The sequence below is a fragment of the Syzygium oleosum genome, unplaced genomic scaffold (genome assembly GCF_021117445.2).
Source record: "Syzygium oleosum isolate NSW1041296 unplaced genomic scaffold, Sole_v2.1 Sole_v2.03, whole genome shotgun sequence".
Lineage (NCBI taxonomy): Eukaryota > Viridiplantae > Streptophyta > Magnoliopsida > Myrtales > Myrtaceae > Syzygium > Syzygium oleosum.
Window position 1 is genome coordinate 12,044,007 of NW_026607487.1, and position 12,590 is coordinate 12,056,596.

The window sequence follows — 12,590 nt, forward strand, 5'->3', positions numbered from 1 at the left end:
TTTATGAAACTGCCAAACAGAAGCAGATGACATTAGATTGTCTTGACTGCTTCCCCTTCTTCTTTCCTTCCAATTACTTCCGTCCAAGCACAGAAAACACATGTAGGCCGCGTAATTTTCAGCCATTGATCGAACTTTCCATCGCATTAAACTATTGAATTTCCGTTTGCCATCTTAGGACTTCTGCTGAAAAAATGAGAAGCTGAATGGAAATTTCTCTGCTTGTCTTGAGTGGCCCTACTTTTGCCAAATTACCCGTACGACGCGTCTTCTTCGAAGACTATTCCAAGTTGGACGGCATCACATCTCAGGACTAGTTGCTGGGAAAAATATCTGCAATTCATACCAAACAGCCAGTCCGTTCAAGTGGGTGCTCAAACTTCAAACGTGGGTACCCTTCGTTTCCATCTTATCATGCTCATAGAAATTAGCAGAGAGCCCTGGCCTTATGATTCAACAAATTGATGCCGTAAGATTCTTGGGTTGACCTGGGAGTCGGTGGTGGGATAAGATGTTGCCGTGGCCGGATGGAATTGGGTCGGGTGCTTTAAGAAACCCAGGCACCCAACATTGCACAAAAAGTCTACTATAATTCGACAAGATGAAGGAACCAAAGAAATACCGTATGGAATTTAGTACATTGATCAAGTACGGTGCGCATACTGATCAAGGATGTGTGCATGCATGGCACCAGAATTGCAACCTTAATCTGTACCTCTACCCATAAATTCCATACAATAATCCTAATAAGACAACCAAAAGAACTTTCAGCCAATGGCTCGAGCCGGTCTTTACTCTCTTGACTAAAAGAGGATGGAAAAGTCTTCAATGGAGTCTGCTTAAATGCCCAACCGATAATGCAACACAGCGGGTCGTTGCATCAAAGACTTCGTTGACCTCAAAACTCCATAGCCACAACCTTATTTCCTCTCTTCTGGCTGAGTTCAAACCCATTCTTGAATTGAATACTTTCCTGTTTGATAACTAAATGAATCCTCCATCAATGTCCCCTGTTTCGATCCATCACATCCTCTTTTGCTTGCTTTTTCTACTCCCGAATCCTTCTCTAGCCCAAACTAACATACCAGTTGAATCTTCTCTAACTGCCACAAAGGGCAACTCTTCATGGCTTTCTCCTTCTGGAGACTTTGCATTCGGCTTTCGCTCCTTATCCAACGGCGACGCCAAGAATGACCAACTCTTCTTGCTTTCTATCTGGTTTAACAAGATACCTTCTGAAACAATCGTCTGGTACGGGAATCAAGGCCGTCCGGCCCCCGAAAATTCGAAGCTAGAACTCGCTTCTGGTTCAGGTCTCGTCCTCACCAATCCACAGGGTGAAGAGCTGTGGAAATCCGAGAACATCCTCGGCACCGTCTCGCACGCTGTGTTAAATGACACAGGCAATTTCGTGATCCTGGACTCGAGCTCGGAGGTACTATGGCAGAGCTTCGACAATCCTTGCGACACATTGCTTCCGTCGCAAGTGCTAGGAAAGAACAAACTCCTCTCCTCCCGTCAATTGGAGGAGAGCTTTTCCAGAGGAAGATTCCAACTTCGGATGCTCAACAGCGGAGACCTCGTGCTCAACACGATCAACCTGCCTTCCGAGTTCGCCAACGAGGCTTATTATAGCACCAAGACCGACGGCAGCTCCAACGCATCGACCGCGGGGAAAGAACTTGTGTTCAGCAACTCGGGTTCTCTGTTCGTCTCAAGAGAAGATGGCGAGAAAGTCTATCTCTCGCAGGGGCAAATACCTTCGACGTCGGATTTTTATCACAGAGTCACCCTGAACTTTGATGGTGTCTTGACTCAGGTTGTGCACCCCAAGAATTCTGGTTCCAGTGGAAGCTGGAGAATTCTGTGGTCGCAACCTCAAGACATATGTAGCGATGTTTATGTCCGTGATGGAATTGGCGTTTGTGGGTACAACAGCATTTGCAAACTGGGTGCGGATAACAGGCCAAAGTGTAACTGCCCAGACAAATTCACGTTGCTCGATCCCAGTGACAAGTATGGCAGTTGCAGGCCTAATTTCACGCAGAGCTGTGCGGAAGATCAGGAAAGGTTAAAGCTTGGTCCGATGGAGGACCTGTACGAGTTCGAAGAATTAGTAAACACAGATTGGCCAACCTCCGATTACGCGCTATTGCAGCCTTTCAGCGAAGACGAGTGCCGGAACTCATGCTTGCACGACTGCATGTGCGCGGTGGCGGTTTACAGGGGTGGCCAGAGTTGCTGGAAGAAGAAGCTCCCGCTCTCCAATGGGAGAATTGTCCCTACACTCAACGGGAAGGCCATGATCAAAGTCTCGAAGCGCTACTTTCCTCCTACTGACGATCCCCGATTCCGGGAGCCAACGGTGAAATATAAAGATCAGAAAACTTTGGTTTTGGTAGGATCAGTGCTTTTGGGAACTTCTGGTTTTGTGAACTTTGTACTGATCGGCGCTTGCGTGGGTTTTTTCCTAATCCACCGCAAGCAACTCAAGAAAATATCCACGAAAGGGAAAATGGTGGAGACGAATTTGCGCTATTTCACTTACCAGGAGCTCTTCCAAGCCACGGATGGGTTCAAGGAAGAGCTAGGGAGGGGAGCTTTCGGGATTGTTTATAAAGGGGCGATTTCAAACGATGTAGCGGTGGCAGTGAAAAAGCTGACTAGCATGATGCAAGACAAGGAGAAGGAGTTCAGAACCGAAGTGAATGTGATCGGTCAGACCCATCACAAGAATCTAGTCAGATTACTCGGTTTCTGTGATGAAGGGCAAGAAAGATTGCTGGTTTATGAGTTCTTGAGCAACGGCAGTCTGTCGAGCCTTCTCTTTGAAGAAGATCCAAAACTGAAAACCCCTTGGAACCAGAGATGCCAGATCGCTTTCGGAGTAGCCAGGGGACTAATGTACTTGCACGATGAGTGCCCGGTGCAGATCATCCACTGCGACATAAAGCCGCAGAACATCCTCCTTGACAACTATTGTGTTGCGAAGATCTCCGATTTTGGGATGGCCAAACTCCTAATGATGAACCAGAGCTACACCCAAACGAACATCCGAGGGACGAGAGGGTACGTCGCTCCCGAATGGTTCAGGAACCTGCCCATCACCGTGAAAGTGGATGTGTACAGTTTCGGAGTCCTGCTTCTCGAGATAATCTCTTGTAGGAGTTGCTTGGGAAAGCAAACAAGTGGAGAAGAAACAGAGAGAGAGGCCTTGACCGATTGGGCTTATGATTGCTTCATGGAGGGAAGGTTGGATGTACTAGTCGAAGGCGACGTGCAGGCTCTGCGAGACAGAGAGAAGCTGAAGAATCTGGTCATGGTCGCGTTCTGGTGTATTCAAGAGGACCCCTCTTCGAGGCCGACGATGAGGAAGGTGACGCAGATGCTAGAAGGGGCAGTGGGAGTGCCTGTTCCTCCATGTCCATTCCCTTTCAATAGCTGCAACTCTTCAATCGTTCCATGAAATCATGATGGTATCCCTTCTCATACATAAGGGCAGAGCTGTGTGTGTTCATTATATAGGTAGTAATCTTATTGTGCTATAGTGAGCATGTTGTTTAGTATTTTGTTAATTCAAGTTTAGCATGCTAATCATGAGAATCTTGACCAGCCTATGCTGCTGAATATATCTACACCTGCGAAGGCAAATTAATTTATCGATGCAGTTGATTTTAGATTTGAAAAGATGTAAACAATTCGAGCAAATTCTAATTCTTCGAAGCACACTGGTGCGAAAACTAATTTGTGACCTATGTCTAGTATGGAGAACCGCTATTCTCCAACTCCTCCATTAGCCACCAATCAGTCATAACCTTTTTGCCAGAGCCAAAGGCACTGAGACCTTCATATGCTAGAATAGAAGCTACCATAAACTTTTCAGTTTTTAGTTTCTTTTTCTTTTCCAAGTTTTACTGTATTCTGCATGCGTTGTTGAGTGACGTCTAGGACAGAAATCGTTTGTGCAAATGCATAGCCAACGCATATGAGCAGACTGACTGGTTAATGTGGTTCCTGGAACTCTAAAACGTGTAAAACACGAGCTGTTGTATGTGCAAAATAGCCATGGGTCTTGTTCCTCTTCTTCAGGTAATAACTCGCCGAAAAATGAGACAATAAAGTATGTCCCTGAAGACAGGTTGAGCCTATGGAGCATATCGGACAACACATTAGACATTTGTTGCAACTTTTTCCAATGGATTTTCTGTGCATCTGTGCTTAGCACAGATTATTTACTGAGAGATTAAGGTGATTTTGGAAATAGCAGTAAATCTAATGTCCTGGTCATATAGGATGTCACTGGCATGCAATCTTAAGTCGTAGCTCTCATGCAGAAGAAAAGAAAAGCAGCAAAATGCACATTATAGCTTTCGATTCCATTCTGTTCTGCTTAAACCTTTTCTGTTATAGCAAACAGTACAAAACGCCGAGCATTCTTTCCTGAGTGTAAACAATCCGTACGTCCGTCGATCAATGGGTCATACTATTTAGGGAATGTATAGATGTACAAAAACTCACTACTTACTTTCTTTTAGTTGGTGTCATAAGCATCTATTGAGTTTTTATTTTGTTCAAAGTTTTTTGTCGGCTGTCTCAATACCTGATGTGCCGTGTTAGGAAATTTCTCCAGTTGTGATCCACAGGGATGGTCTGATCAACAGCTGGTTCATCACGTTGGTGAGCATAGCTTTCCAGTATTTGCTGATCACTACGAAATTTCCAAGTCAAAAATTTTGTCTTCGAAGTCATGGAATTAGGTACACTTCCCTTGTCCTTCTATTCGACTAATCAACACTAGACAATTAAAGAAAAGCAAAACTCATCAATGTTAGACAATTCAAGGTACGGATCAAATTGATCAAGAAATAAATGCGTGGCCTGATAACTGAACTCATAATCGGGATCACTTACTCTTTCCAGCCCCATGATTTAGTTCAATGCAGTGACCAGGCTCATCCATGACCTGCTTGAGCGACACATAATTTGGTTCCACAATCCAAAAAATCGCCTTGGCTTTTTGAATCGGCGAACCAAGCCCTGTACGCTCTAAAGCCTCTCTCTGTCACTACACCTGCCCATGCCCTTTTCTGGGAAAAATTGTCCAAACAGTCCTAAACTTATTGCACTTTTGCCAATTCAGTCCTAAACCTTTCAACTTTGCCAATTGAGTTCTAAACCTTTTCATTTATTGCCAGTTGAGTCCTAAACCTTTTCATTTATTGCCAATTGAGTTCATCCGGCCAATTTTGGCCGGAAATCGCTGACGTGGACGCCGAGCGGCTACGTGGCGCTGACGTGGACATTTTAAAATAATATTTTAATAATTTTATGATTTTTTTATGCTTTTTTCTTCTTCTTTTTTTCCTTTTGCTCTGTTTTTTTTTTTTTTGGGTTTGAAATTAGAGCCGGCGAGGGTAGTCGGCCGACCCTCGCCGGCTCTGGGTGAGGGCCGCCCGACCCTCGCTGGCTCTGGGCGAGGGCTGCGACGCCCTCGCTGGCCAAAGCAAGGCGCGCGAGCCCTCGCCCAGATCCGGCGAGGGTCGCGACGCCCTCGCCAAATTTGGCCAGGCGAGGCACTCGAAGCCGTCGTGTGCCTCGCCTAGGGCCGGCAAGGGCCGCCAAGCCCTCGTCTGGCCAGATCTGGCGAGGGCGTCGCAGCCCTCGCCGAGGGCCGGCGAGGGTCGCGACGCCCTCCCCCAGAGCTGGCAAGGGTCGCCAGCCCTCGCCTGTGGCGGGCGAGGGTCGCCAACCCTCGCCCGTGGCCGGCGAGGGTTGGCCGGCCACCCTCGCCAATCCTAAGTCGAAACCCAGAAAAAAAAACAGAGCAAAAGGAAAAAGAAGAAGAAGAAGAAAAAAGCTAAAAAAATCATAATTTTATTAAAATATTATTTTAAAATGTCCACGTCAGTGCCACGTGGCCGTCCGGTGTTCACGTCAGCGATTTCCGGCTATAATTGGCCGGATGGACTCAATTGGCAAGAAATGAAAATGTTTAGGACTCAACTGATAAGAAATGAAAAGGTTTAGGACTCAATTGGTAAAGTAGAAAGGTTTAGGAGTGAATTGGCAAAAGTGCAATAGGTTTAGGACTATTTGGACAATTTTCCCCCCTTTTCTGTATCAGAAAAATGACTCAGCTTAATGCTCTCCCAATGCTGCTGGAGATTAGAGCGATGTTATAGTCTTGGTTCCACGGTCCAAAGTCAGTTCTTATGATTCTTCAGAAGTTGAAACTCGAAAATTTGGCAGGCAACACTCAAGAAGTCTATTCACAGATTGCCTAGAGTTTGTTCTAGGCAGTCAGTGTAGAAATTGCTTCAGAATTGTTCTCCCAATTTCATGTGCTCTCTAATACAAAATGCAAGTAATGAAATGCTCTCCCAATGCTGCTGGAGATTAGTGCACATGCATGCTTCCTTCTAGTCTCTCCATCTGCATGTGCCTTCATGTGATTTAAGAACTCAGATCAGTGAGTATAATTCTCTTCTGACCGTTGCATACATTCTCAACCAACCTTTTTGAGATTGAAGATAAAGCACGTGCAGCTTCAGAGAGGTTGAACGAATGAAGTTCCAGGTACAGTTGTCCATATATGATGCTAAATGATTGGAGTTGCAAATTGCCATTGTCGCAAGGCCGTCTCAGAAAGTGTCTACGATCATTTGATAATTGAAAGGCCCTATGCCAATGGATGCATTTACCAAACACAATCCGCGATCAGGATGCCCCGCAGTTCGTAGACCCTAGATATAAAAAGAAAGTTAGCCCACAGAACTTGTTGTGGGCACTTTTTCATCTCGCTCCTCCCAACTTAAAGCAGTCGTGAATAGGCGCTTCCTTGCCATTAAAATGAATATGTCCAGGCGTTTACAGTGGTACATTTCTAATTCCCCTTCATTTACTTCTGCGTTCAAATTGAAACATTGACATGGATGTGACAGAGCATCTCCCTCCATTTATGAAACTCCCAAATCGAAATTGATAATGTCACACTCCGAATCCATCAAGAATGGGAGAATGACACGGCCATCCTTGCACCCGAAAGATGCAGCTTCAAATATAAACCAACATCATGTTATCAAAAAATATATATATAATAAATCAGCAGATTGAGTACATCAAAGTTTCTATAATTCATCAAAAAGAATATATACATCTACAACTAACAACTAAACCCAACAAACTCATCTCCGTCATATACAGCACAAAAATAAACAACTAACTAAGCTGATACCCAAAAATCTCTCTATCAAAATGTCTCGGCGATAATGTGAACGCTCTTGTTCTATTTGCTGCTAATTGAGGAACCTGAAAAATATTTAAGATGAATGATATAAGGCTATGAGCAACCCCGGTCCAGTGAGCAGTACATTTCTTCTAACCAGATCGAACATCTACTATGCACATATAAAAAGAAAAACCTGAAACTCATAATCCAAACCCGAGATATAACATATATATCAAATCAAATATGAGTTGTTTCGTCTCAACAAAGCTTTATATAACTCAAAAATACTCATTGAACCCATCATCGCAATTCAAACATCAATGGTCAAGTCCATCGATCAATCTCTATCAAATTACACGTTAATGGTCCATTCCATCGACCAATCTATTGCTCAATATCAAACCATGATCATAATACAATGCCCAACGACAAGGCGACCAAGATTTTCCCCCTTGGCAAGCTCTCCACTTATTATCAGCCGGTGGCTTGGCCTTGAAGGTTATCCTAAAATCACTATGCATACCTAGAAACCCCTAACCGGGTTTACAGTGATAATGAGCATCAAGTCATCATCCTTCAATATCAAAATTCCAATCTAGAATATATCTCATAAACCAATGGGTTAATACCACCAAAAATCCAAAACTGGTACGTCTGTGACAAATTTATCTCAAACTAAATTTTTAACCACCAAAAACCTCAAACTGGTACACCTGTGATAAATTTACTCTCTGTTAGTTTCCGTTAAATTTTACTGTCAAATTACTGAGTTGGATGACACATGATAGTTGACGTATATACCAGTTAGAGGTTTTACCTTACATTTATCATATGTGTATCAGTTTGTGATTTTTCACGGTATTGATCCAATTTAACGAAAACTAATGGAGAGTAAATTTGTTATAAATATATCGGTTTGGGGTTTTTGGTGGTCAAACAATTAGTTTGGGGTATATTTGTCACTGATGTACTAGTTTAGGGTTTTTTGTGGTAAAAAAATTAGTCTGGGGTAAATTTGTCGCAGATGTACCAGTTTGGATTTTTCATGATATTAACCCTAAACCAATATACATTTCACAACCCAAATAGATAACCTTTCGCAACTTAGCTCATCGATCTGAATATCTTTTGTACAAACATATGTCAAATCATTTTAGAATTCATTTCATAAACTAGATTCACAATGGATATATATTAAAAAGGTTGTAAATGCTCGATCTAGACTTTTATGCAACAATAATACCATTTCATAACTCATAGGGAAAATTTCAAATAAGGGCCTGAAGTGGATGTTGTGTCAAATAAAGGCATGAAGTGCCATTATTTTCTCAAATAAGGACTTAAAGTGGCTATAATAGTTCAAATAAGGCCTAACCCCGTCGACCGGTTAAGGGTATTTTTATCCAAAAATAATTTTAACATAAATTTTATTAAATTAGATAAAAAAAAAGAAAAAAAATACCAACGGGAGCCTATGGCCGCCTACCCATCCCCGTTGAGGTGGCGGCAATGGCCGACGCCTTAGTGAGGGCCAGCATGCTCTCGCTAGAAGCGGGAGAGGGCGGAGACCCTCTCCCAGATCTGCCCTCGCCTCGGCCTGGGCGAGGCCTAGCCTGACGCCGGCAGCCTGGGTTGGCGAGGGCGAGGGTTGCCCTCACCAGATCTGGTGAGGGTCACCCTCGCTTGCCTAGCCCAGGCGAGGGTGAGGCAACCCTCGCTGGCGTCTCGCCTGAGTTCGACGACCTCCGTTGGCCATCGAAGAGGCCCGGCAATGGCTGACAGAAGGAAGAGGAAAAAGAAAAAAGAAAAAGAAAAGAAAAGAAAAAAAAGGAAAAGAGAAAAACAGAAAAAGGAAAAAAAAAGAAAAAAATATTCACAAAAGTAAATGACGAAAATACCCTTTGACCAGCGAAGTCAGGTCCTTTTTTGAGACTGATATGACCACTTCATGTCCTTATTTGAGACAAGGTCCACTTCAGATAATTATTTGAGAAAATGAGAGCACTTCATGCCTTTATTTGAGACAACGTCCACTTTAGGCTCTTATTTAAGAAAATGAGTGCACTTTAGGCCCTTATTTGGATTTTTCCCTAACTCATACTATATCTAGTCCATATTGCTTTCGAAATATGAGTTTACAAACTCGAAAAAGGGATAGTACCACTTCCCTGAAAATGCCTAAGACCAAACAACAAAGGTTACTCCAACCATTGAACTTGCAATCCTATCAACTAAACAAGAAATAATGTCGAAATCAAGTAAAATACTACATCGACTACGAATCGACTAAACAAAGCTTAATCACCAACAAAATGACTCTCACGTGTCAACAAATCGCTCGCCTAAAGCAGATATCCACAACGCGAAGCTTGAGTGCGGAACTTTAGAATTTTGCTCTGACTAAACTGTTATTCCAAATCGATTTTTGTCAAACCCCACGGCTCTACAACACTCTTATCTACTCTTTCCATGTATTCCCACAGCTCAACAACTCCTACACTGGACCTCGTAGTTCAAATTTCACATAACTTCGAATTTGTGTCCTAATTCAGAATATTACTCTGATTATATGAATAAATGGCTTAGACTGCGTTTGGTAGTTAGGATAAAATTCAAGATATGATAACATTTATCCTATCCCATATTTGGTTCCTAACCCAGACAGGATGAAGTCAGATATAAAGAGGACATAGATTGGATAAAATTATCTCATGGGGAAGGTAGGATAAAGGTGGATATAATTTTTTATATTTATGGTGTAAAAGCTATTTTTCTCAAATAATAAAAATTTTAAATTATAAAACCAAAATAATAATTAAATATAAATAATATTTGAGTTTTAAGATGCAAAAGAAAATTCAAAATAACAAAAAAATAATTTTCGTTTTTATTCATTCCTATATTATTTATATATTTGAATTTCTTTCTACTCTATAATATATATATTGTGTATATATATATTTGATATCTATATTTTTATGTATTTTAGGTATAATAGTATAGTTTACTATTTAATAAATTTTTTATAAATGAATGATTGAAGGGAATAAAAAATAATAAAAGAGATGGAAAAAATAAAAAAAATAAGTAAAAAAAAATGAAGTAGATGAACTCACATTTTAAATGAACAAATTTAAACTTGAAAAGAATCTTTCTAATTCTCTAAAAAATAAGGGGCAATGATATTTCTTAAAAAAACCTATCCTCTCTCTTCTCCTTCTCCTTTGTGTCTTTGGTTGACATTGAAGCTTTATGACTCCTCCGTAGTTTTTTAGTTCACGTGAAAGCTCTACAAAAATAGCGAGAGAGTCGAAGCTTCTTCTCCTTCGTAGTTCTCTGGTTCATTTCAAAAGTCCACGGAAGCAACAAGAGAATTAAAACTCCTTCGTAATTTTGTGGTTCATGTCGAAGTTTCACAAAAGTAGCCGGAGAGTCAAAATACTATAGTAATTGCAAAAGTAAATGATCATAATTTTACTCTCTTACTAGATTTATCAATGAATTATGAGAAATTTTTACAATCTCCATTTGTTCATTTTCATGTTCATCTATATTGATATGTCGTAAATACCAAATAATGGGCACGATAAGATATGAAAATAACCAGTTTTATTACTGCGATTCACCAAATAGTAGATAGGATATGGCAAAATCCCTAAATTTCATATCCTATCCTATCCAATCCTCTTGACTAGAAATCTAAATGACCAAACGCAACCTTAAATTCTTACCAGGTGTTGCAAAACGAAGTATATCCGACTTGACGTAGCCCCTTTGGCGGGTACTCCTTTCCCTTTTCTTTATTTTCTTCTTCTTTCCCTTTCTTTATTTTCTTCTTCTTTCTTTCCCTTTCTATTCCTGTGTGCCCACTTTTCCTGAGAAAATGTTGGGTAGGACTGATTTTCCACGTCATCCAAAAGTCACTCCATTTGTTGGGCGACACGTGGCACTTCGAGTCCAACTCTTTCTCCTTTCCGTCACTCTCTCTTCTCTATTACTGTCAATGTTACTGACCGACTCTCTCTCTTCCGCTCTACACTTTTCTCTTCTTCTTCTTCGTCTACCTCCCATAGACCTATCAGTGTGCGATTCAATGAGCTATGCCTAGAGCTTCGGTCACGGCAGGAGATCGTCGTCATTTGTCGAAGCTTATTGATTGATTGATTTAATGCCGTAGTGAGAGAGCTAGTAAAGGCAATAAAAAAAAAAGAGAACGAGGAGGAGGAGGAAGAGGAGAGATCCATAATCGATGGAATAAAAGACCCCAAGATCTGGACCCTAACGGACTGAGTTCCCTGTCTTTCTTCTTCTTCTTCTAGCTGTTATCGAGATTGTTTCAAGAGTTTATTCTTTTAATGTTTTCTAGTTTTTTCTCTCTCTCTTCATGTTGGTGAGGTTGATGAAAAAGATTGCTCCTTTTTTTTTTCCTTGTGAGCATGTAATTAGAGAGCAAATGAGAAAGAGTTATATCAATCAAAGCTAGATTCTTAGTATTGCAGTATCGAGAATTGTTGTTGTTGGGGTCTCTGTGGATTTAGCAACATTTCTTCTTACTGTGCACAAAAATCAGGTCATAAATGCTTGGAGATCAAGCACATTGCTGAGGTTATGACCACAAAAGAAAAAGAAAAAGAAAAAGAAAAATGAAGCTCCTCTTCTGCATTGTAAGTTGATGATGGAGGTGTCGTGGGTATGGATGTGTGCCGAAGAAGAAAATGGTGAAAGGTGGGTGAGAAAGAGAGAGTAATGGTTGTGGGCAGAAAAGTTCGGGTGAAAGGGTGACGAAGAGAAGAGAAAGCAGAGTAAAGGTGAATAGTGGGACCCACATTGCCGCGCGTTGCCCAACGAATGGAGTGACTTACGGATGACGTGAAAAATCAGTCCTACCCAATATTTTCTAGTTGAGGCGTCCACTCTTCCTTGTTTGATGACCAGGTCAAAGTTTTTTTTTTTGGGGCGCTACCTGTGATGACCCAGTCCAGTCCAAGCTCTAACTATGACACATAGGGTGCGTTTGGTCGTCAGGATAAAAATCGGGATATGATATTTTTTATGCTATCATGTGTTTGGTAAATCTCTAGGATAGGATAAAGTCGGATATAAAGGAGCCCGGATAAAAAAATCCTAAGGGGAGATGGGATAGACCCGGATAGGATTTCTCTTGTCTAGCTATTTTTCAGAAAACCCTACACTCTTCTTTTCTTTCTTCTTGTTCACACGTGCGACTCCTCTCACATCGAAGTTTCACGAATCCAAACTACGAAAGTAGCGAGAGTTGAAACGTCTTCTTCTCCGTAGCTCTAATCTGACGAATTTAAGCTCCATCTCAGGTGAATTCGAGCTTCAATCCGTGAAATCTAGT

General features: G+C 41.6%; 1 protein-coding gene across 1 annotated transcript; it reads left to right on the forward strand.

The window, feature by feature from the left end:
• The first annotated feature begins 798 nt into the window (after positions 1–798).
• Positions 799–3,677, forward strand: LOC115670756 (G-type lectin S-receptor-like serine/threonine-protein kinase LECRK3). Its single transcript, XM_030592113.2, has one exon. It carries the CDS (start codon positions 989–991, stop codon positions 3,464–3,466), a length of 2,478 nt encoding a protein of 825 aa, XP_030447973.1. The 5' UTR covers positions 799–988; the 3' UTR covers positions 3,467–3,677.
• The last annotated feature ends 8,913 nt before the right edge of the window (positions 3,678–12,590 follow it).